Source organism: Glycine soja, chromosome 15 (assembly GCF_004193775.1).
Source record: "Glycine soja cultivar W05 chromosome 15, ASM419377v2, whole genome shotgun sequence".
Taxonomy (NCBI): Eukaryota; Viridiplantae; Streptophyta; class Magnoliopsida; order Fabales; family Fabaceae; genus Glycine; species Glycine soja.
Window position 1 is genome coordinate 3,079,254 of NC_041016.1, and position 26,721 is coordinate 3,105,974.

At 31.0% G+C, this 26,721-nt stretch overlaps 2 protein-coding genes and 1 pseudogene across 2 annotated transcripts; 1 reads left to right on the forward strand and 2 right to left on the reverse strand.

Moving 5' to 3' along the window:
* Window positions 1-8,411: 8,411 nt before the first annotated feature.
* LOC114386558 lies at window positions 8,412-8,999 on the reverse strand (annotated as a pseudogene).
* Window positions 9,000-12,397: 3,398 nt separating this feature from the next.
* On the forward strand, window positions 12,398-19,160 carry LOC114387685 (uncharacterized protein At3g17950-like). Its single transcript, XM_028347892.1, has 3 exons — window positions 12,398-12,647; window positions 12,914-13,066; window positions 18,539-19,160. The coding sequence occupies exons 1-3, from the start codon at window positions 12,627-12,629 to the stop codon at window positions 19,031-19,033; spliced, it is 669 nt and encodes a 222-aa protein (XP_028203693.1). The 5' UTR covers window positions 12,398-12,626; the 3' UTR covers window positions 19,034-19,160.
* A 3,194-nt stretch (window positions 19,161-22,354) lies between these two features.
* On the reverse strand, window positions 22,355-25,899 carry LOC114388299 (putative E3 ubiquitin-protein ligase XBAT31). The gene is made up of 8 exons (XM_028348717.1): window positions 25,405-25,899; window positions 25,256-25,315; window positions 25,103-25,174; window positions 24,900-25,021; window positions 24,677-24,817; window positions 24,485-24,592; window positions 23,886-24,141; window positions 22,355-23,299 (listed from the first exon to the last, which is right to left on the reverse strand). Exons 1-8 carry the CDS (start codon window positions 25,582-25,584, stop codon window positions 22,904-22,906), a joined length of 1,335 nt encoding a protein of 444 aa, XP_028204518.1. The 5' UTR covers window positions 25,585-25,899; the 3' UTR covers window positions 22,355-22,903.
* Between the last annotated feature and the right edge of the window lie 822 nt (window positions 25,900-26,721).

Sequence of the window (26,721 nt, forward strand, 5' to 3'; positions counted from 1 at the left end):
GCTTGCCTGAGAGTAAACAGAACCTAGTTAGAAATCCTGTTTTCCATCCCAATTCTTCAATGTTCGACACATTTTCTTTTAATCCATTGCAGCTGTTGTATTGGTGCTCTATTCTAGTATAAGCATAGTTCTATGGCCTGATTATATGTAAATCATTACTCATTCCAATATAAGCTATTGAGTGTTAGCTTTAAATAAGAGCTATGTGTTGTGTTAGTCATTACTCTCATCGGATACCTTACCATTTCCTCATTTTCTTAAGTTGTGTTTCAAAGTCTTGATCAACTTTGAGGTTGTTCATATATTTCAATCATTTTCCTCTTCCATGTTTTGCACTTTTCTTAGTTCCATTGTATTTGAACAATTACAATCTATGACCATGATATTATAGATTTATGATAGAACACTTAATACCAATTTATCAGTATTATGTAAAGATAGTTAATGCTTGCTTTATTGGTGTATGGATAGTTCTTTCTTTTCTTTTATCTCCATATATTTTTTTTTTTTGACACAACATACAATTTGCACTACAATTTCCATTTAGTATGGATTTATGTTTGGTGTAACTGAAAATTGGACTTACACTCCTTAGCTGCCGTGTTCCTGACCAATTAAGAACAATTTATCGAACCCTGGGTGAGAAATATATTTTGATTGGGTTCTACATTCTATAATACATGAAACTCTCAAAACTGTAGTTGCACAGTATACCGCTAGGCAGCTCATTACTCAGATAGAGGTAAATATTTACCAGAATCTTTCCTATCTTGTGGATGCATGTTGTATGCATGGTCTATAACTCTCACTTGGAATCTGTGTCATATTGTTGGGAATCTAGTAAATTCACTTTTGGACGAGTATTTAAAGTGAAATTACAACTGTATAAGTGGGACTGATTGTTTGTAGAACATAGTGATAAAATTTTCACATTCATAGTTAAATTTGAACTCACATCCTAACTTGCGAAATATGAGTCGTATAATTAACATTTACACCAACCTTTATTACCAATTACATGAGTCAAAATATAGAGGTTAGTTAGTTATTACAAATAGAAATTAAGGAATACATACCCTCAAGTACCTGGCACAAGGTTGTTGGCCCTGAGAAATTGATTTGAATGTGCAACAAAACTTGCGGTTGTAGCTAGGGTGCAAGTAAAATAAAGGGGAAAAAACACAGATAATGATACTTTTGATTGATTAAAGAGGAAATGGAAAAGAAAAAACACATAAAATGTGACTTTTAGATTTTCTTAAATATAACAAAATTCGAGTTTAAATTTTCTTACATCATCTACAATTTTTCACATGATCAACTTAATTAAAATTTACTCTAAATAAAATTTTAAAATAATTATAAAAATTAATAATCTTATCATATTTTTAGTTTATAAGAATGACAATATAAAAAAATATGATGTTATACATATTATTTAAACACGTGTCACTAATCAATTCTAATATATTATAATCTTATGATATATAAATTCTTAATTATCATATTTTTAGTTTATAATAATGATGATAATATATAAAATATGATCTTAGGCATATTATCTAAACACATGCCACTATATCATATATGTAGTAACTTATAACTAGATATTAGAATATGTAAGTATATTGTAATTTTATTATTTATATTTTTAAGAAATATTTTGTTTATTATTATAACTTGACAAGAAAAAAATATTATAAAAATAAATGTAATTAATCAGTATCCTTTAAGACATTAGTTAAGAAATTAAAAAAAATATTTATTATGTAAATAATAAAAAAAGATATAAAAATAATACCAGTGACCTATAAAAATTTAGACTTATTCAACGGTCATTTATGGTTATATTTATACGCGCTGACTAGCAGAGTAAAAGTCCCCCCACTACACTTTGCCCATCCTGCAGGTTATATATTGAGAGAGAAAGAGAATTGTGAGTGGCATTTGTTGTTTGCATTGGATCCTCCGCTACAGTCTCAACATCCTTCCTTCTCTTCTCTCTCTCACTGCTACAATCCAAACAAGCTAGCTTGAGAGAAAATTAAAGAAGAAAAGTCCTTTCAAAAAAAGTTTCATTACTTTATGTTGATAATAGGTACACCCAATTTCATCCACCATATATGCATCTTTTTTATCTTCTCTCTAACCACCGCTCCATCTAAACCTATATCCACCCTTATTACGTTAATTATCTTGAACATTCTTTGTTCTTGATGTTCTCTGAATCCGGTTCTTCTTCGTTTTGCTTCATGGGGGTATCTTCGAATTCCAAAGTCTTTCTCTCTGACAAAGATCTGAAAGGAGTGATAAACAACACGGATCATCATGAAGTGGGTTTATTGGTACACAAGGAAGGCTGCCAAAGTTTGATCCAAGAAGATCACCAGATTATTAGACTCAAACAACTATCGGTGCAACAGCGTGACCAAGAAGAAGGAGATAATAAAGACGATCATCACCAAGAAGAGCAAAAGCAACGACGCAACAACATGATCGTTACAACAAAACCGGTGTGTCCTCCTATAAACTTGAAACTAGAGATTCCGTATTCGCGCGTGGGATCAGAGAACGATGACGACGGGTTGAAGACTCCAACATCTTCGGACCACAAAATCCCGGTGATCCTAGAGTGCCCAGGTGCACCCAAGAAGACAAAATCAAAGCCAGACACGAAAAGAAAAGAGTGTCGACCAAGAATTGTGCTTGATCTGTCCAAAGATTTGGAATCTTTGTTCCCTATGCCGCATGCTGTTGATGTTCTTGGCGGTGGCCTCAAGAATAAGAGAGTCAAACAGTGACTGACTCATCATAAACGTGGTACAAGGGGTGAGTTAGGTCTCTTAGAGCCCTCCTCATCAATATTATTCTTTGCCTTGCTAATTTTAGGTGTTGGTGCTGTCATGTACTTGTAACTCTCGATAGATATTATAACTCTCTCTGATAGTGCATTTATTTAAAGGTTCTCCATCTATCTAGCATTAATTGAATTTCAATTCATGCTCGTTATATTTAAGAATTTTCTTTTGCTATGTTATAATTAAATTGTACTACGAGGAATAGAGATGCCATAGATATTTTAATTAATTTGAATGATAAGGAAACGAAGAAAAAGTAGAATATAGCAATCTGCAGTGATGGATGGTATTATTAGGGATTCTAAAATTGATTTGGAGGAACGTGGAGAGTGACAGTGTCCGAGGCCGGGTCTAGATTTGGTGTTTCTATTTCTCGTGGGATCGGATCCCATTGACTTTGTTTAAGGGTCACAAATCATTGAACTTCCCAAGAAAAGCAAAACATTCCCTCTAGCCCTCTGTCTCTGTGGTGTGCCTCGTTTTTGCCACTTTAGTGCGCAAACCCATGCGCCCCAGCACCATATTCTTGTTCCAAAGAGAAACTTTGTATGTTTAATTTTTCTCTGATCTAAAATGCGATCATAAGGATACATTTTTTTTTGGCTGAATGGATCATAAGGATACATTAGAATCACGATAAGAGACATTAATTTTTTATAAAAATATCTGTATGGTATGATATACTCCACATTCACAATAATTAAAAAAAACTTGGCAGTAATGTTTAATTGTTAAAATCCACATTCACAAAATCAAAGTCGACTTTCAAAAAGTTGACTTTTAATATATATATATATATATATATATATATATATATATACTACTCTAGTAATTAAAAAATAGTGAATATATTATTTTGATAAAAAGTAATTTTCTATTTATCTTACTTTAGTAAGTGTTTATTTTCTATTAATTTCCCAAAATTATCATGATTTGTATATCTTAAACTGGTTTTATCAATCTTTATATCATTGTAAATATATTAAAAAATATAATTTTAAATAAAACCAAAATTTTAGTAAAAATATTTAACAAACAACTTTAGCTAAAAGTAGCTAAGGTAAAAAAAAAAAAACATCAACAAATATCAAACAAATTTAACTTACCTTAATTTTAACACTCTTTATTTTAACTTTAACTAGAGAGTAACTTTTAAAGAAAAAAAAAAGTTCACAACCTAATTCTAAATACTTTTTTCCTTGGTTATCTATTTGAAAATAATTCATTCATTCCCTCAATTAACTACATTACTTTGTTTTACACCCAAAATGTGACAGACAACTTAAATTAACTGAACAACTTATTTGAAAATAACTAATTCATTCCCTTAATTATGTAGCAGCTTATTATGCAATGTTAACAGTGATCACTTGTAACAAACTTTTGTAAACGGGAATTTTACTTGTAAAAAAATATCTCTTAACGGATTAAAAAAGTGTTCCTGTACAAAAGATTTTTCTATTGGCTAGTTGTCATATCTAAAAGTATTTAACATTTTTTTAATAAAACTTATACTCCCATGAAGTCTAAATATTCCAAAAATACAGGGGCCTTTAGCCCCTGTTGATTAAAAAAAAATCCAAAAGTTTGTAAAGTGTAAATTCCGTAAACCTCCTATATATGGTATAGGGAGATCATGCATCAATACTTGGAGGTGTGGTTGATTAAAACAACGAGTTGTTAGAGGCCAAGACAAGAAACAAAGAAAAGTTTGCAGTAAATGTACAGTAATGGGCTAGTTTCAAGCCCAAGGCGTTCACCACAAAGTTATAGAAAACGACCCTTGAGCCCTAGAATAAACTTGCCCATCAGCCCAAGTACTCCACAGCAAAATTAAAAATAAACAAAAATATTAGACAAACCACCAAATAGTTCCTGTCCCCGCCACCCGTGACATGAAATAAAAAAATATTATTTTATTATTTAATAATTTTAATAAAAGAAAAAGTAAATAACAAAGACAGGTGGAGGCAGGGTGGGCCAAATTGACCCATCGGGGGTCTTTTTACAAACTATTTCCCGGAATGAGGTTGTTTGTAAACATTTTTCAATGGGGAGCTGTTTTATACGTGGAAAATGGCATCATACATGCATATCGCCATCATGAATGGCGAGATGCAGGTGGGAGGGGACTCGTCATTCCTTCTGGCGATTTAGGAGGGGACTCGCCATTCCTTCTGGCGATTTGGCATGTCTATGTCGCCATTAGGTCTAGCGATTTGGCTTTGACGTAAAGAAGATGTAGACTTCTGTGCAGAAGAGATATATAATGCGATTTTTTTTTAAGAAAGAAATACGCTTAAAAAAATGTCATTTTATTTAATTGTTATAAAAAAGGAAACATTAAAAATATGCTTTTTTTAAGAAGGAAATACGCTAAAAAAATGTTATTTGATTTAATTACTATAAAAAAGGAAACATTAGAAATATGTTTTTTTTAAGGAGGAAATACGCTTAAAAAAAGCATCATTTTATTTAATTGCTATAAAAAAAGGAAACATTGGAAATATATTTTTTTTAAGAAGGAAATACGCTTAAAAAATGTCATTTTATTTAATTGCTATAAAAAAGGAAATATTGGAAATACTTTTTTTTAAGAAGGAAATATGCTTAAAAAAAGCATCATTTTATTTAATTACTATAAAAAAGAAACATTAGAAATACGATTTTTTTAAGAAGGAAATATGCTTAAATAAAATGATGTTTTTTTAAAAAGGAAATACGATTTTTTTAAGAAGGAAAATTTCTAATGTTTCCTTTTTTATAGTAATTAAATAAAATGATGCTTTTTTTAAGCATATTTCCTTCTTAAAAAAATATTTCTAATGTTTCCTTTTTTATAGCAATTAAATAAAATGACATTTTTTAAGCATATTTCCTTCTTAAAAAAATATATTTCCAATGTTTCCTATTTTATAGCAATTAAATAAAATGACGCTTTTTTTAAGCGTATTTTCTCCTTAAAAAAAGCGTATTTCCAATGTTTCCTTTTTTATAGCAATTAAATCAAATAACGTTTTTTTAGCGTATTTCCTTCTTAAAAAAGCATATTTTTAATGTTTCCTTTTTTATAACAATTAAATAAAATGACATCTTTTTAAGCGTATTTCTTTCTTAAAAAAAAATCGCATTACATATCTCTTCTGCACACAAGTCTGCGTCTTCTTCACGTCAAAGTCAAATCGCCAGACTTAATGACGACATAGACATGCCAAATCGCCAGAAGGAATGGCGAGTCCCCTCCTAAATCGCCAGAAGGAATGGCGAGTCTCATCCCACCTGCATCTCGCCATTCATGCTGGCGATATGCATGCATGGTGACATTTTTCACGTACAAAACAGCCCCCCATTGGAAAATGTTTACAAACAACCCCATTCCGGGAAATAGTTTGTAAAAAGACCCCCAATGGGTCAATTTGCCGCAGGGTGGACGTTACTGTAGAATAGTTCGTGTGTCACAGTTCAAAAATAAATATTGGGAAAGGCTGGCACAGTTCTGCACACAAATGTGACACCGAAGTCTCAGTTTCTCCTCTTTGTCTTTAGATTGTGCATTCCATTGTGTATGATGGCTGATCTCCTAATTGCTTTTACATATTTTATCAAACTATTTTCCGCGTGATGGCACCCAAGAGGAAGTTATGAAACCAAATTAAGTCGACAATTGATCACCTATTGCAGTATTGTTAAAAGAAAATTGACTACCAATGAGTGGTGTATTTAAACGCTAGAAGCAACACGTCTTTGTATAAGCATTTGCAAGCCAAAGGCCATATTTTATCTAGCGGAATCCTTGCATATTATAGTTTGACATATCAGTATTTATTTACTTCAACTTCTCTGTTCTTTGGGTCAACTCTTGTATGTTTAGTTGAAATCTGGTGTACTTCGATTGAATTTGTGTTCTCAGAATAGTTAATGGGCAATCTGAGATGTTTGGGAAAGGAAACACACTTAACCTCTAAAAAATGTTGGGGGTTTAGCTTAGCATGCTCACTTTATAAAGGTTTTTAAATTGCAACATGTTGAGACCTCTAAAAAATTAAGAGTCCCAATTAATTGCAATAATAATTTGAAACCTGGGAGTCATTTTGCATCATAGCAGCATATGGTTGGTGATGCAAAGCGATAATTATAGTAATGTTATAATAACTTATACGAATGATTTATTTCTCATGAGACACATCCAGAAAGTATGTGGCAAACTCTTGAGTCCTTGTATGCTTCTAAATCAGGGAGCGACAAATTGTACCTGTTGAAGAACTTTGTTGAATTGAAATACAAGGACGAAACTCTATTTATTAAGCACTTGAGTGAATTTCAAGGACACTGTGATCAATTGTCAGTCGTAAGTATCAACCTTGATGATATGTGTTGGGATTGTTTCTATTAATAACTCTACCTGATTCGTGGGAGACATTTTGGGTTTCCATGATTAGTATTGTCCTCAATGGTATTGTTCCTTTGCAAATGACAAAGACTAGTGCTCTTAATGAAGAGATGAGAAGGAAGGTGCAAGATACTTCTTCTCAGTCATAGGTGCTTGTTACTGAAAATAGAAGAAGGAGATCCGTACACTTGAGTCTTAAGATTTTTGGTTAAAATGTGGTGTCAAGTTTCCTTATGTAGTTGCTCATGATTTATTGGTATAAATCTCTCCGGTATTTACTCTCATCCAATTCCCCAACAATTGGTACGATGATTCGACTTGGTGATCAGCTCGAACGAGTAAGATGGTAGCGATAGATCCTTAATTTTGACATAACTCCTAAAATGTTCAACAAATCTATACACACACCTCACTCCAAATCAATACTCTTTCAATGGTTTCTTTTCTCCATCACAAACAAGAACTCATCCATGGCCCTAAGAGAGACCCCTTAAATCCTTAAATCCATCTTCATCTTTTGCAGCATCCCTTTATCATATCTCTGATATTACCAACTTTCTTTCTCATCATGATTCCTTTCTCAGTCACGTTCATGAACAATTCAATTTTAGCCACTATATGCTCATAGCTCGTCCTTTTAGCATCCTCTCCCTCGAACAGCTTGTAGTTATAAAACTGCTCCGCTGCCATGGGCCACCCCAAAATTGGGACTCCTAATCCAACGATTCCAGTACCGAGTTCCACCCACAGTCACTGAAAAATGCAGACACCTCAAAATTCATTTTTATAAAGAGAGATCTCACATTAGGGGTGTGCAAAAATTAATTCGTTAAAAAAATCAAAATAAAATAGTTTTAAATTGATTTAGTTTGTTCGAATTTATATTCAAATAATTAAACCAATTGAAAACTAATTCAAAATCAACCTAATTTTAAAAATTTGGTTCTAAATTAAATTGATTTTTAATCGGTCTTAAACTGGTTTTAAGAATGATTTTCAAACTATTTTTTTCAAATTAAAAAAATATATATTTAAGTGAAAATTTAATTAATCGAATTGATTTTATAAAATAATATACCTTTTTTTCTTGAACTAGAACCAGAAAAAATCAATTCGATATAGATTCAATTATAATTTGATTGAATCCGAAACCATTACCCCTACCCGTCATTGTTGCCATTAGTTTCTGCTATGCCAGTGGGTAACCGTAAATGAAACGGGCTTCTGAAAAATCCGGTAAGGGAAAGGGGTCAGAGTCAACGTGGCGGTGGGCTAGGTTCGTCCAGAGGCCAAGCCGTAGCTGCTGAAGATAACGTGAAAAACACCGAGTTCCTTGGCCACGCTGGCTGTCCATCCGAAGATGTCGGCTATGATGCAAAGTTGTTGCTGTTGGACGATGATGTTTTGTTTGGATGAGGTGCTTGAAGGCCGGTCTCATGGTAGGCGATGCCATCTGTGGTCGGAGGGAGTGAAAGGGATTTCGAAGAAGACGACGGAGGAGTCTGGTGGGAGAGAGGACTTTAGCTTTTTTATGTTTAGGGAGGTGCTGACTATTGCGATGGTGTACTTTTTTCTTTGTTCTAGCTCAAGGGCTAATGCCACGAAAGGAGTTATCAGTTATGTGGCCTTGTGCATGAAAGGGAATAAAATTATCATTTCTTTTCTCTCTGCCATTCTCGATCGCTCCTTCACTTGAGAGAAAGAATCTCAGCCTTCTAAAAAACACTACTATTAGAGAAAGTTTCATTTTTAAAACGAGGGTCACTCTCAAATATTCTCCCAATATCGATCACAAGTCATACCAAATCCCAACACTTTAGCTATTTATTTGACGACAAACATTCAAATTAACAAAAACACATGAGTCTTATTATTGTTTACAATTCCTTTCTCTTTTTGGTGTTTTGTCTTTACAACTCATCCGTAGCATATCAACGACCCATGCTTCAATATGAATTGCTTTGCATGGCTACCAAATCTCCTTGGAGTATATATAGGTCACGCGCCTCACTTCTTTTTTACAGTTTTTTTTTGTCTTCAAAACATCAAAACACAGGCCAAAAGCACACCAAATCTAGCACTCAATACATGTACGCCCACTCTACTTAAAAGGAAGCTGCTAGCATACTAATAACAGGAAGCAGAAAAACACACACACACAGTTGGATGGGCTAGGTCCTGAACAAATGCACTGGGTATATAGTTGTGGCTCTTGGATATATGGGATTTGATTAGGCTCTTGTTATTTACACTCCTTGTTTTTCTAAGTACCCTAGTAACCCTCCTTTCTGCCTCCGATTACCCATTACTTTTTTAATAAAGAAGCACACCCATTTTGCTTTTCAGAAGTGTCTTTCCAAAATACCAGAAATGTTGCATTTTAAAACTGCTAGTCATTTATTACGATCCAAAGCACTACACAAACTACAACTTAGTATATGCAACATCAGATGAACTTCAGAGACAACAATGTAACAGACTAACAGGTGAGACATGAAACCAAAAATACATTAACAGCTTTAAACTATAGCAAGTCAACACCCACACCTTTAAACCCCATTCGAGAGCAAACATGTTACCCAAATTGTACCAAATTGTTTTCAGAGCAAAGCATCAAAGAGCTACATTATCATTCGATTAAACATTTTATTAAGAAACATCCTCGCGTATTATTGTATTACAACAACAACAAACAATTGCCTCTGTTTAAAAAACAATCAAAATTCGTCTCTCCATCATCCAATTCCCTATGCTTTACCCATGTTCATCCTAATTATTACTTTTAAAATAAATTCTCATCCTATATAGTTAAATACTCAACATCCCTCAAAAAATAATAACACTGCGATGTGTAAGTAATTTCAAAATTGAATCATATGACCACTCTTAGTATATTGTTAGACGAATGATTCTAAAGCCAACACACAACTTATGACCACCTATCTTTCTATGCCATGTTAGACATCACAAAGGAAGAAAGTATTAAATTTCAGAATGCAGATGAAAGAAAACTCACGAAAACTCACGTTTGTGGTGGTGGAAAATTATGTTTGCTCACATACCTGTCCCTGCGAGTGAGAAGAACCAAGGAACGTCGTCAACGGAAGAATGGAACCACGTTTTCGGAAAGAGTAAGTGCCAAAGAAGAGAGGTGAGGACGACCCTAAATGAGACCGGAGGAAGAGAAAAGGGGGGGGGGAGGGGGAGCGGTCTATGGGGTGTACAGAGGTTTACAGAAGAAGAGAAAAAAGGGGTTTTAAGCGGGTGTAAATAGCGAGTGCCTTTTTTATTTAAGCAACTATATGGGAGCCCAGCTAGATGTTACACTTGCAATGCCTAGCATAGGGGCTTTGCTATTGGCATCCCCTCATTGCTTTTTAAACCCCCCTCTTCTTCAGAAACACATTATTTGACAAAAATACGCCTAACCTTTGACACACCCATAACACAATACAAATTTGTCTGTGTTAATTTCTTAAAAAAAACAAATTTCTTTCTGTTGTATTAAATTTTTGGAAAATGTTACATAGACACCTAATAGGCTACATTACACCTAGTAGAAATAGAAAAAAAAATAAAAAATATTGGTGGAATGTTTAAAACAAGAGAATATTTATGTGTCATTACTCTATTTTTTTAAAAGACACTCCCATAACATAATAGAAATAAATTTTGTTGTGTGTTAAAGTCGAGCCGAAATACACAATGAATACTTATTTTTGTTGTGTAATCAATTTTATATTTATTATTATTTTAAAATGGTTACATTTAAATATTAATCAAATTAATTATTATATAAATTTTATTTTTAATTGAAATTGAATCTATATTATTAATAAAGGGAATATGATGTTTTTGTGTACATATTTCTTTTCTCATTTTATCCCTAAAACCAACTTTCCAATTTTTTTTTATCCCTATTCTCTTCAACCAACTCACACCCCCACTTACATCCTAAAAACTATCCAATGTTATTTTTATTTCTCAAAAAATTTAGAGAAACACAAAGTGTTTTTTCCCTTAGTTAATTATAATGCAAGTTACCCTTATTAATAGTAATTGAATTAGTAATAATGTAAATTACCTTTTTCAATTGTAAACAAAATAATTACAAATGAATCAAATTACCTTTTTAATAAAATCATAATTATTTGAATGGATCAAATTAATGTATAATATAATATAATATTTAATATAATTCAAAACTGTTTTTTTTATTAATTTTTAAAAATTAAAAACTAAAAAACACCCTAGACTGCAGTAAAGAAATCATGTTCTGCGTAAGGGTCGTGATTCAGAGTATGCATGGCATGTTGTCCAAAATCATGCAGACAATGTATTGTATTGTGAAACACCTGCCAGGGCTTTTTAGAAAGTGAATCTGGGCATTTTCTTAGATGCTTGTGATTGTCTTTTAACATAACTGAAAAGAATTGTATATATCCCTTTTAACACTTTTCATAGGATCCCTGCTCACCTAACGCTTTTGATCTTTTGGCCATAATGCATTACTAACAACACTTTCAACATTGAGTGCCCATATTAATAATTGACATTCAGTATTTCCCTTGCTTTTCCATTAAGTACCTGATATCACATCCTTATTTCCTCTCTCCGCTTTAATTTTAAATAAATAAATCCGTTGCGAACCACTTGGATAAATGAGTATAAAATCTGGAGAAACTAGGCTTGCATGTAGATTACTAGATTTCTCGTTTGTGGGGTTTTAAATACGTATGCGTAAGTGATGGCAATACTGCTCTTAAAAGTGAAGGCTCTACTGCCGCCACCTCCTTCGTGGAGCAGCACAATGCCTCCGCAATTGCTCCAAAAAGGAAGAAATATTGAATTGCTACTTCTGAATCGAGGACATCAAAGTCATTACGATATGACAAATGTTAAACAAATTAAGAAATTTAAAGTAAAAATATTTTTATTGGGAAATACAATATTATATTATTCATTGTTTTTTTATAATTTATATAATAAATATTTTTTTAATTTCCTAATTCATGTCCTAAAAATAATTTAATAAGATCCATAAGAAATTAGTAGTTTTTTCTTAATTATGACCGGTTAGTGTAACGACACAATGATTCTGTTTCTCTTTATTGTCGACAGAGCTATAGAAAAAGCTGATGAGCATGGCTATTGGCTATTGCAAATTAATGATAAAGCATTCTCACTCGTTATGTCACTCTCTTTGACCCCATTCTTGCTCTAATTGGACTTGGATTTTACCAACAGCGTCTCTTTATTCACAGTTCTTGGCAATAATTCTCAGTTTCTATGCATAGCACAGAACAACAAGGAGTGGACGATTCCTGCAGTCATATCTAACATCTTAGGTGGCCTTGTGCTATAAAAATTCAAGAACTATGCAAAACATGTCTCAACAGGTACTTTTGACTGCATCATGCATGTTCGTTTTTTTGGAATTTTCTCACGAGTCCTCCTAGGGATTCATGTTGTTTCCTCTGGGATTTCAGTGGTGGGTCTGTGATAATTTCTGAGGTTGTGGGTCTGCATGTGTATGTATATTTGATTTGATCAATACTTGGTTGTTTCTTTGTGTTTAGTTTCTTCTGTTATATATATGTCTGCTATATATGTGAATTTCTATGAACCTTTTGTGTTATTAAACTTACAATTGATTTGATGTTAGGATGAGGGTTGGCCTCTGGGTTTACTGCAGCCAGCGAATGCAAGGATTGAATTGGTCAGAAACAGTGACAATGCGGGGTCAATATCATTCAACACCTTACTCACTCGTTCTCCATCTTCTTCTACAGATTCTTCATCAGATTTAGACACTGAGGTCAGTAAAACATTAACCAAAATTATACCATATGGTAACTTTTTCTTTTGCTTTTTCTTTTATCATCATCAATAGTATTATTTTGTCATGTTGACAACTACGTTGAATTATAAATCAATTGTAAACAAAATAATAATAATTTGTGATACAATATTTAAAATTGGACTTTGCTGTTTTGATCATTTTTGTACAATATTTAAAAGTAATCTTTAAATGAAAATAAATGCATTTTCTTAAATTAAAGAGACCCCACTAATTTAATCATCTAAAATTATCAAAATATTTAGAACAATGTAAACTAACTCTCAAATACGTAAAAAAAAAAATCTTCTAAAAATTGACTGCATATAATTAAATAAATTTCAGAAATTAAGCTTTTAATAGTTTTTAAAAATTGTAATAACTGCTTACTAATAGGAGGGTTTACTGTATCTTTAATTGCATACCATTCCTTTTTTTTTTCCTTATCTATTTTCTAAAATACCCATAATTGAATGCCACCCAGTTTTCAACCCCACCCACCTTCACATGTTAGATTATAGGTTTCTTTTAAGATCAAATAATTCTAGCAAATCGGACCCAAAAAATCATAATATCAATGCTCTCAAATGTAAATGTAAGCATCAGAACATCTATTATACTAGGAATATCAATGAATCTGATTGCTAATGATAATGTCTATATTAAAAATTCAATTCTTTTTTTTAATGAAATTATTCAATTCTTATACTTACTAATTGAAAACAAAGAATGTATAGATATGGTATCCCCAAAGTAAGAAAGTTATCTATAATAAAATGGTATCAATTTCATTTTACAATTTCATTTCGTAATAAACTAGATCGGAATAAGATTATATGCATTATCATTATAAGAAGAAATGATTTAAATGAATCCTAAGAATACTACATTTACATATAATTTCATGCGTCATTCCATTTCCTTTAAGAACAAAAATAAACATGGTTAGACCTATTTTTTAAAATCTCTCTCATGATTTGGAACCGTTCAATCCTATATACTTGTTAATATTGAACATAAAATTATTTATAATAATTTTTTTTATTGTTCACTCCATATTTTTTTATTGATTTTCTAACCCCAAAATCACTATTTCCTGTCTAGATCTTAAACCAAAACCTTCATGTAAATGTGACACGGGAAGAATAAGAATTTTTTAGGCAGAGAAGTGTATTTTTGTTTTGGGATAACAATGGAAAATAAATATCAATATAATCGATAAGTGCTAGTACCAATGAATGAGCATGTACCCGTTGCAGTAAGGGTCATGTGACTAGCTGACTCGATTAGAATAGAATATGCTGTCATTTTTGTCCTTGTCCTGCATGCTTCTGGGATTGTTCGGGTAATCAGAGGGTCGTTAGAAGTTAGAGCTGGGGGGGGGGGAACTTCGAATTCCTAAACTGTCCACCGCTAACATCGAAGAATTGGTGTTTTATTTCACTAAAAAAATGATAAACGAATTATTTGATTTTTTATTCAGTTTAATTTTTTAAAAAATTTAATTTATCCTTATCTTTTTTTTAGAGTTTAATCATTTATTTTTTGAAAAATTTATTTGATCATTTTTTTCAGTTTGATTGTTTATCTTTTAAAAAGATAATAAAGTATTACTCCTTTCAATATTTTTTTAGTTATGTTTAAGGTTATTAAATATGAATTATGATATATTTAATCAAACTAAAAAATGTTATTATATTTGAACTAAAATATCCTTATTTAATATATTATTATTTTTTATACTTGTACTATTAATAATGGGTATTAAATAAGAATATATTTTAACAAAATATTAATTAGAATTTGAAATTTTAAAACATCAATTGTTTTGGGAGAAAAATAGAAAGTTAATTAAACATTAAAAGATACCAGGAGGACGTAATAGAAAGGAAGAGAATATTGGATGAAAGTGTTGTGTGTATGTGTATTGGATTAGGTACGGAATTAAGTTTAAATTTTTATATTTCAATGTGGACTTCATGTTTTTATTTTTTTTACTCAAGGGTAGTTGCTAATTAATACTTAATAGTATTATTATTAAATTAATAAATAAACCAAAGCTAACTTTAATACGGTTTTTTCTAATTATCATTAAGAAGAAAAACATTGCAAGTTACATCTAATGGAAATAATTTCAACAATAAGAAAAGTTGGTTATGTAATATGTTACATGTAATGGTGGAAAGTTACTTTATTTTGTACTATAACTCTTCAACTACAAAGACAATAGTAAATAAACAACTTAAAAAGTATTTATTTAATATTTTGTTGTTACATGAAATTTTTTTTATAAAATTGATTATTTTTTTTAAAAAAATATTATAATAAATTTCACTAAAATAATTATAAATTTCATGTACTCTATTTCATGATTTTTTAAGGAGAAAAAAAAAAGATATGCATTAACAATGTAAATAATTTTATACAGTCATTTAATCATAATTTATTATATATGATAAGTTTATTGATTTTTAAAATAATTTAAATGATAATTTGTGATTAAATGATGATGTAAAATTATTTTACACTTGTTGTCCATAAGCATTGAACTCTTTAATATTCCTTTTTAAACACATTTTTTTATTGGTTGAAACTTGTTAAGCATGACAAAATTTGTGAATCCATATCATATTTAATGATTTTATTTTTAATTTGTAGTTTTTGATAAATTTTAACTAATTAAAGAGAGTTTAAGAAAGTATGTTTATAGTATACCTCAAAAGTTTATATTGACTTATATATATATATATATATATATATATATATATATCACCTGTAATTACTAATTAGTATAAGTATATATGATCAAACGTATTTTGAAAAAAAAAACTAATTTTAAAATAAAAAATAAATACTAATTATTGCTTTTTTCTCTAAAATTAAGCTTAAATAGATTTGCTATGAAAAATTAAATTAATAGAAGGAAATTATTAGTTGATGTTACAAGTACTGAGCTCTATTCTCCTACTTAATTACTTTTGAAATCCAAAGCAATTACTAATTGATTTTTCCTATTAAATCCCCTTTTAGGTTGCATTAGGTGAGCAAGTTTTTTTTTTTTTGGTAAGCAATCTTCTTCTTAGTTTAATATGCTTCTACTTTAATTAAATTTACCTATATATGATTAATCGTACATATGCCTACTTTCCGTATCAGTTCAGTTCAGTTAGATGAATTAATTAATTACCATAATTTATTTCAAGAACTTATTCTGTCATTCCTCACATTGGCTTTAAATTGGGAAGTACTTCTATTTTTTTTCTTCTAACCATGGTATGGTATTCATACAAACCACTCCTATTTAAAAGATTTTATATGAATCCGAATGTGTAGAAATGGTTTATAATTTTCTTACTAAATTTTGTAATTTATTTTAACAAGTTTTATAGATAAATATATTAAAATGTGTTTTTTGTAACTTTATTTTAATAAGTTTTATGATTAAGTTTATAAATAAATTTCCCTTTTTAACAGAATTTGTTAAATATGTATTTAATTGACTTAGTTAACTCATCGTGTTTGATCAATTCTCTGATACAACGTTCAAACAGAATAATCAAGACAAAAAGAAACCGACTAAATTAAATAGTTAACTCCTCGAGTTGTCTTTAGCTTCTTCTTTTTTTTCTCTCTCTATCTTTAAACTAAAGTTGTTTCCGGTTTAAGTTTGAGTTTCATGTTATTTAAATTATCATTTTAATTTTTAAAAACTATAATAAAGTTTATAATTTATACTAATTTAATTTAATTAGCATTTTTTATGAAAAAATATTACACTATTAACTATTCAAATTTTAAGAGACCTATTCAAATTATATATAATTTTTTTACACATATTATAAATAATTTTTTTATGTTACCATTCAATAGTATTATTATTAAAAAAGTCTAGTTTAATTATATGAAAAACATGTATGAATTATTATAAATCCTATCATACTAATTTTTACTTCCATCGATAAAAAAATCGATAATATTATTATGCTATGCCCTTGGAAAGGTAGGACAGTTTCTGATATCATATTTCTAAAAATTAAAACATCTACATTAACTAATTAGAGACACTTCTATTTTAGAAAGAGTACGAGACTGAGTTACTCCAAGTTAAGGGTTTTGGATATCCTAACTGTTATACGTTGCAACCCTCAGAAATGAGAAAGTGTAACTTAAGTGATAGTTAATTTGAAGACTGACTGAGAATAGAACTTGATGCCAATCAACTGCATCTTGAGAAAATTAATTGTCATCAAACTATAAAAATACTATCAGAACTGCTGTATATATTTTTAATCAACACTCCAAGCCATTAAGAACTTAGTTGTGAGAGGAAAAACTATAAATGATTTATACTTCCCCTGATGATAGTGTTCCTGTCTTAAAAATATCATTTATGTTGCAACTTTCTGTCTTTAATTCCTCACCTTCTTATATGACAGTGTTCCCGTCTTAAAGTTAAAAAGCTAGCAATGTATTTGTTTCATTTCGTAGAACAATGACCAAATTACTGGCTCGGCAAGTGTAATTGCCGCTGGAAGTCATTGATTATCTGATTTCGAATGCAGTGCTCACTTGAATTCAGTTAAAGTGTGTTGGTCATTCAATTTATCTCCTATTAAATACTTTCACGTTTGATTAAACATTTGCGTAATTTATGCATTTTTTTGTTGCGAAAGTAGCAACAGCCAACAGAGATCATTCTTAATTTTTACGTACTATCTAGAATGTAGATGTAATCAAACATAAATGCATTATATCTGTAGATAGAATACTCACTAGCTTAGTGAGTACATTGTAGTTTGTTGGCGAGCATTATGAAGAATCAATGCTATTTTAATTAAGCGCATCCGTCCCTTCTCACTTCATGTGGTACTGTTCAACATTGATTATGAAATTCATATACTGTAATTTAGCAATCACGTCAAGGGTGAGTTATAATATATATACTCCCTCCCTCTCTTCATTTGTAAAGTTCATGATCTTGTTCAACAATTCGAAAAGATTTACATCAATAGACATAAATAATCACATAAATAAATTTAACATCACATAATAATTTAAAATTTTGAAATTTAAATTTGTAAGTCTTGTATTTAGTTATATATATGACATTCAAATTTTTCATTCTTATATTTCTTATATTATGTGGAACTTTATCTCATATTTGAACTTTAACAAAATTATGCTAATTACTCTTTTATCAATTATACACTTATTTGTTTTTTAATATTTAATTATTTTATACATACATTTATATGATAAAATGAGAAGAAAAATAGATGAAAAAGAAAATTTCATGACTATTTTATTAAAATCAACAAAATTTATTATCTTTGTTGATTTCTATATAATAAATTTAATCTACACATAAAAGAAAAAGAGAATATAAGCGAAGCATGGTACATATATATGAAAATGTCTTATGGACTAAAAGTATATGTTTGTTTGATTCAGTCAACGGGGTCTTTTTTTCCGGACCAAAGTACCACACTTGGGAGCCTTATGGGTATCTCTAGCATTGTAGAGCTGTCTAGAAGATCACTAAGAGGAACTAAGACAGAACTATTAAAGAGTAAAAAGAAAATGTTCAATTTCAGCTCATGGTTATTCTGTTTGGGCTCAAGGAGTAAAATTACTGAAGCTGAGAGCCAAAAATATAATCCACCATCTCTTGGTCAATTTCTTGCTGTGGAAAGAAGAGCTGCTAGTGAAAATAGAAGGAAGCAAAGCCTATCCATTTACGACCCTCATGATGAGCTTGCATTGGCTGAGCTAAATTCATTATTTATGAATGGCACCATTGCTCCCCCTCACTCCATAAGTCCAAGGCAGAGTATTGGAACAGAGAGAGAAAACATGGAATTAAGACAACACAGCAAAGGGTTTGGTTTACTTGCGGAGCTGTTTTCATGCATGTGTGGACAAGATGGCTTATTAGCTAACTTCTAATTATGATTTGGCATCAACATCAGTCATTTTTTTTCTTCGCATCTTTATATGTTACATTTGTTTCAAAGTTAACGTTAGATGTAAGTGAAATGAGTATGTATCCAAAATAATTTTAGTTATGATTTTACATTGAAATTGTGTTATTTATTAAAAAAGTGCAATAATTTGTTCTCTAACGTTAAAATAAATGTGGACTTAATCTTTGTTTCACCTATAAATGGATGATATAATTTCAATATTGGGAGGGAGAGGAGGGGATCAGAAATCGATTACTGTATATTATTTGATCCCCGGATAAGTTCTAAAATTTTAGTTTCTTTTGTTCAAGATTGACTCCTAATCCCTTAACTCATTATCATAAATTAACAAAACCAAATGTATTACGTCTTATATTTAAGGTCAAGCTCATGTACAAATTAAATATCTTAGGGATTTGTATAATTTTAGTGGAAGACCTTCTTTTAATTAAATTAAGAAAATAATTAATTGAGGTAGGGCCAAGTTAATCAAGAGTCAAAGACACTACCGAATCATTAAAAAAATACTGTAATGTTTTTTATATGTGTTTCGGAAACTAGTTTAGAATATTTAAAGAAGATTAATTAAGGATTATTTAACAGTTTTTAATTAAGTTTCTGAGCTATTTTTTTTCCAATAACAAAGCATTTTTTACAGAAATAACAAAACATATTATTCAGTCCATAAAATGTCTATAAACTCCTCCAATAACCAAACAAGTGAATTCCTCATCCTAACAAATGTGTATTGTGTACCGTACGTGACACGTTCTTAACTTATCCGGATTCATGTGAATATGCAACCACTTTGATTAGATAGATCCAAATCTGAAGGTTGAGATTCTTAACTATTTCCATTTTAATACTGCAAAGGCCACATGTGATTCTGAATATGACTCATTCTCCAAGATATTTCTTCCTGCAACCTGTCGGCAGAGACCGTAGTAAGTATCTTATAAAAGATAAATGGCAGTAATATCTTGTATATTTATGTGTTTTTTTCTAATTTAAATATGTTTTCTTTCGGTAAGTTAACGTTTTTTTTTAATATTTTCCCTGCAACTTTATTTTTTTTAATTTTAACTTCTTGGAATTATCATTTTTCCAATTTTAGTTTCGGCAGATATTTTTATTAATTTTTACTCTTTTTAAATTTGTGTTTTTTTAATTTTAATTATTATAAAATTTTTATTTTTTTCATTTATAATTCTCATAAATTTACATTTATATGGATTAAAATTAAAAAAATATAAACTTACATCGACTAAAAATAAATAAAATATCTTATATAAATTAAAATTAAAAAACATAAACTTACGTGGATTAAAATTATAAAGATATACTTATAGGAATCAAAAGTTAAAAATATATTTAAATAATTTTTATTGACAAATATTAATAGTTAGTTTTTTATTAGCATAAAAAATTAAATCCATAATTTTTTTTCATTTTTTCTTTTTAAACCACTCAATTAATCTTATATCTTTTATTTTTTTAGGTTATAAGTATTTTTTTGGAAGTAATTTTTTTAATGCATTTTGGAAGTAATTTTATACCAGCTAAATACAGTTCCGTATATTTAATTCTTCTAATAAGAGTTTTTTTTATCATATATAACGTTGGAATTAAAAATTTTATTTTAAAAATAAATGTATATCCTCTAAAACTAAACTAATTACTTATTAGTGTCTTGTAATTTTTTTATTTATATATTTTAAAATTTTTGATAATCTCATGAGTAGTAACTCCACTTGCCAATTTTTTTTTAAAAATTTAATAACTTATAGTGAGTAATGTCAATTTTGTTAACAAATATACGCGTTAAGAATGTTGTATTTATCTATTTCATTAACAAAAAAAAAAGAGTTGTATATCTTTATTGTTGCATTTAATCGTACAGATAAAATAGAAATAAAAAGTAAAAAATATAAACTATGATTCAAATTAAAATAGGTCAACCCAAGGTCATTATCCTAGAGTCTAAGCTTCACTTGTGATGGACTAAAGGTCGACCTAACAATTAAGTACTCGGCCTAATATTAAAGCTTAATTTGTGATGGACTTGAAGTCAACCTAAGAATTGAGTACTCAACTTAATGCATGTTTAAAAATCAAGTGAAAAAGTATTTTTAAGGCAAAAATGATTTTTGTGAAAGAATCATGATTCATGATCTTTGCTTTTGTTTTTATTTATTCATTAAATTTATATTGAAACGTATACATAATATTTTCAGCTTCAATCCAAACATGCACTTAGAACTTAGAATTTAAGTTTGACCTATGATAGACTTGAGGTTGGCTTAAATGCTGAAGACAATCTAGCTTGAATGAACAAAATTGAATCTTAAAGATCCCCTAAAATTAATGACATTGTTGCAAAGAAAAACATATAATTTTATGCCAATAAATAATTTTAAAAAATTGTTTTTTTTTCTTTATTACATTAACACTTATATTAAATTTGACTCATCGCTCTCATTAACAATGACTTTTGTTTATCAACTCTCCTCCATTTATCATGTTTATTTTCTTATATCAAACATATTATATTTTTATTTTTCTTGAATACCATTGTTTAAATTAGTACATTCCAAATTATCCAATTGTTAATATAAAAATTTCCATATTTTTAAATTAAAAAAGTTCATTAATTTGAATTTCATAAATCATATAAAATTAATAGTTTGTTGACATATTTTATATCAAAGTAAGCTATACCCCTTGATATTTATATTTTGAGAAATAATTTTAAAAATGATATTTTATGGATCAATTATTCATTTTTTTAGTATCATCGCCTTTTATCCAATCATAATTGATTATAAGACATCACTAATAACTTCCTTGTCAAATAATTTTACATTTCGATAATTCTATTGATGGGGATCTTGGCTCTCTCTTACTACGATTGGGAGTTAGAACGTAGCCCTCAAAAGGACAGGTCAAACACGTTTGCATCTGCAGCGCAGCTTATGGAGAAATGACACGTACACTGACCAAGGCATGCATGTACTTAACTTTCCTTGTTTGTTTTTATGCCGTGTCTCTTTCCTGTTTTCAGTTTTTGGTGTGAAAAGTCCCAACAAACCCAGTTGGTATTTGTGGTGGCCACCCCCTAATTATTATTAGACCAAACACCAGCCTTTAGGGTATTCGGTATTCGCTCATATATATCACGACGCCAATTTTACGTTTAATCATGTGAGACATGACTTCACCTTCTCCATGTTCTATTATTTATTTGTATATGAAACAAATTAGATTTATACAATTTTTTATCAACAAGTTACAATAAAGAGAAAAGAAAAAAAAAAGTATACTATTTTATATATTAGCCAGCATGCTCCGATCCTGATCAAGTGCACTAACTAGTTTACCCACGGAGACATGATCACATGACAAGCAACAAAAAGGCTCTGTCTTTCTCTTTTGTATCTTATTTCTTATATCTTATCGATACAAAGAAATAAATAATGCAAATAAGCAATACACTTTCCCTTAATATTATTGATTTATACTTTTGAGAGAAATTATTCCCACTTTACTGGGATACGTATGATAAAATAAAATTATTGACGATGCCCAAAATCATCGATCGACGCAGGTGATGCTTCTTCATTCTCAAGTAACAATAATACTACAACAACATGACATCCCCTTCTCTTTTTCCCAACAACACTTGGTACCTACCGCGAACTTCACTTCACTTCAACTCACTTTTGCTTATTTCCCAAAATTACATAATATTCCTTCACCTGTTTTCAACTTTGATTTTTGCCTTGCCGGTTAAGCACCTCTGTAGTTACCGTATCTTGCCAATATGGAATCATTGATTACCACAAGTAATTTGCCATCACTGTTTATCAAGCCACTCAGCAGCAATCCTTCCAGAGCTGCGGCTACCCAACTTCCCGAATGAACTAACACTAGATAGTCCCTTGAAGCTGCTGCTACCACTGTCATTCAAGTGTCTGAGTTTCCTTGATGACTTGCTCAGCTTGGAACAGTTGATATCAGCACTGTCTTGATCAGTTTCATCGTGGCATTCTGTCTTCACAACAACGAGTCTTGTTATCGTGCTCCGACAAAATGGACAAACTGGTGGAGTAAGACAGGCAGTGGCAGGGTTGGGCTTGTTGTGGCAACACAGGGCTAGTGTGCATTGTGCACACATCTGGTGGCCACAGTTCTGAACTTCAATTGTGCACACCTGCTCAAAGCAGATGCAACATAATTCGGACTCACTAACCTGCACAATATAAGATCCCACAATCAGTATGTAGTTAGTTTTTATTGACCCTACAATTAGATATATGAATATAATGATTCAAGGAAAAAGAGAAAATGTTTCTCTAACTAGAGTAATGAGGATGCCAGGGGAAAAAATTATATATATTACACACCATGGAGAAACAGAAGGATTTTACTGGGCAAAATAATCAATCCCTTAGCCATGGTTAAAACATATAATATATTTTGCTTAATTCTCAATAATTCTATTCAAATTCGTTTTTACTATATGGTTATCAGTAAGTTCTGGTAGAGCTATTTCATGTGTCTAAGTACCAATAATTTCACGGTTGAAAAAAATTAAAAGGGGCAGGGGAGAAACTATGAGTTTATGCAGTGTTGGACAGCTTAAAACTTGACCAAAATATGATTATTATTTTTTTAAAATGCACACTAGTGATGTTTGAAATGTTCCATCATTTTAAATTTATTCAATGAGTTCCTACTATTAATCTACTTAATTCTAATTAATTATCCGTACTTTGATTCAATTAAATTGAAAAGCACAAAAAGTTGGTATGTACATGCAGAGGGGGAGGAATTACCTCAGACATATTATCAGCTACCCCATCAGAATGTGATGGAGATGGCAGAGAGTAAGAACTCCCTTTCAATATGTTTTTCTCTCTTTCTCTGTTTGCATCCATCAATGCCTGCTCTAATAAAGCTTTGGCTTCAGGATTAAGCTCACTGATGAACTTCAATGGAGACGGCCAGACAAGAGGTTCTGCAGATGTAGGATTTAGCAATGATGCACAGGCTCCATGTTTGTGTTTCAGAGCAACCATATATGGTATCCGCCTGCATAAACACACCAATCAGGAATTCTTCGAATATACAATGAGGAAAAGATGCAGGGCTAAACATAAAAGCTATGAACCCAATCTACCAATAAATGGCCAAATCGTTAAATGAGGAAAGTTGCAATAGGAAAATGCCAGATATGAGTACAGGAAAGGGCCCATCAAAACAAGGGATGGAATTATCATATCAGAGATTTTAGAATAACACAGATAAAATAATCAATAACCAATCAGCCACACAAATTAAAATTAAATATGTCTGGATATGTCACTCTAAGTCTCAAACCCAATAGCCCCTTTTCATAAATGGTAAGAGTTTGTGCTGAGAAACTGAACTATACCCAGATGCATCGCGTTGAAGACGATCAGCACCCCATGCCAACAATTCACGAATGCAATCTATAGATCCCCCTCTAGCTGCTAGATGTAGAGGAGTGCTCCCAGGACAGCTGAAAATAACAATTGATTGATTACTCCACAACACAGGAAATTAAAACACATCAGGATTCAATCATTCAATGATAGATCATTACCCATATCCACCAGTTGAAGCACAAACAAGAGCACCACTGTCTAATAGAATATGTACACATTCAGACCGTCTCTGACGAGCTGCCAAGTGCAATGGCGTTGCACCTTTTCCATCTCTAATATTCACAAACCGAGAAAACCCCCTGCAATCAATTCAAAAAACACTAAAAAAACCAAGAACACAACAGCACCGAAATCAATACTGAAACAGAAAAAGGGGCAAACCAAGAAGCAGATACTGGACTAGATTGAGCAGAAGAAAGAATAGCCTTAAGGCAAGAAGAATGGCCGTAGTATGCGGCATAGTGTAAGCAGGTTCTCCCGTAACTAGTATCAAACATCAAAACCTGAAAATCACACGCATCAGTTTCCCAAATTTTCATTTATATTATTATGTCAATTTAGAGCAATGAAATTGAAGCATTTACATTAGCTCCGGCTTGAAGAAGCTTCTCCACACACGCGATGTTCCCATGCATTGCTGCCAGCATAAGCGGAGTCTGAAGCATTCACAAAACAATAAAGGGTAAGCAAAAATATCATTTTTTTTAAATGGGAAAAACATAGGTAGAGTTAGTAACCTGTTTGTGGCGATTTAAAACATCTGGATTGAGAGATCCATCTAAGAGCTTAGACAGAATCTGGAAGAAAGAAAAGAGAAATGTAAAAAAAAAGAAAAAGGGGGGGAATTTGAGTGAATAGAACGCGAGAGAAAAGAAAAAGAAGGGACCTCGATCTGGTCATTGGTAGCGGCAATATGAAGAGGAGAGTGGCGATCGTAGAGAGTGGTTTGGTGCAAGAGAGAGGGGTCGGAGTCCAAGAGAGTTGTGACAATTTCAAGGTCACCGTGCTGCACGGCGGTGAAGAGGCCGTGGTCATGGTTGCCACTGCAACTTAGGCTCTGACCCATTACTATGGTGGGAGAGAGGAGAGGTGAAGAATGGTTGATGTTATTGTTCTTCACCTCTTGTGGGTTTGGTTTGGCTGCGCCACCTGAACCGGTGGCTATAAATAAATGAATGAATCTTGACTCTCACATTGAAGTTGTAAGGTGTAACTGTAACTGTGTGTTGTGGGAGACAATGGCAAAGGTTTTAGAGAGAGAGGGTAGCTTAGCTGACCGTGTCAGTGATTAGCAGTTACTGAGAATGACTTCGGGCAGCACTCAGATTCCGCGTAAGCCTGTTTGGCTACGCTAAGCCTAAGCTTAGCTACCCGGATAAATGAAATGAGATAAATGTACTACACTGCATTTCCTTGTTGAACCAATTTATGTATTTCATTTCCTAATATACATTAAATTTATTTATATAAAAGAATTTGTATTTAATTCTCGCAAGATATATTTTTTAAAAAAATATATAAAATCCTAAATGTAAATAAGTCCCGAAATCAATGATTAGGATTGTTAATCAAATTGCATTGCCTCTTGATGTTATTATCCAATCCAAGCTAGAGGGTCCCCCCTTCCCTTCTATTTTTCAAACACCATCAGTATTTACTGAATTTCTCATTTTACGTACTGCTTCTCAAGTCTTTTTAGTAAAGCAAATATTGTAATCATCATGATGTAAGAAATGATATATGAACCCTTTTATTTTATTTATTTATTTATGCATGTAGTATTTCTTGTAATTATCATTCAAACTTTAGTAGTCCATTTTAATTGAGGCTTGTAAACATATTTTTAAGTAATTCCTTTTATCGCACATATTATTGTAGGGTTAATTCTTTAACCGCAAAAAAGGGAAACGAAAAACTAAAAAAAATGAATTGAAAAAAAAACTTTAAATAATCTTTTTGTTTCCTATTTTAGAAGTTTTTGGTTTCAGTTCTTCGAAAATTTTTGTTGTATGTTTTATTAAAATTAATATATTCCAAATTCACTAGGAGCAGCCTAATAGTAGGAGTTGATTATATTCCATGAAGTGATAGGCTTTTTTTTTTTTTTGTTAAAAAATGTAAATTATATTAGACCTAAAACGATGCAACAATAAATGGGACATACCCCGCAGTTAGAGAAAAACAAAAGTTTCCCTAATACAAG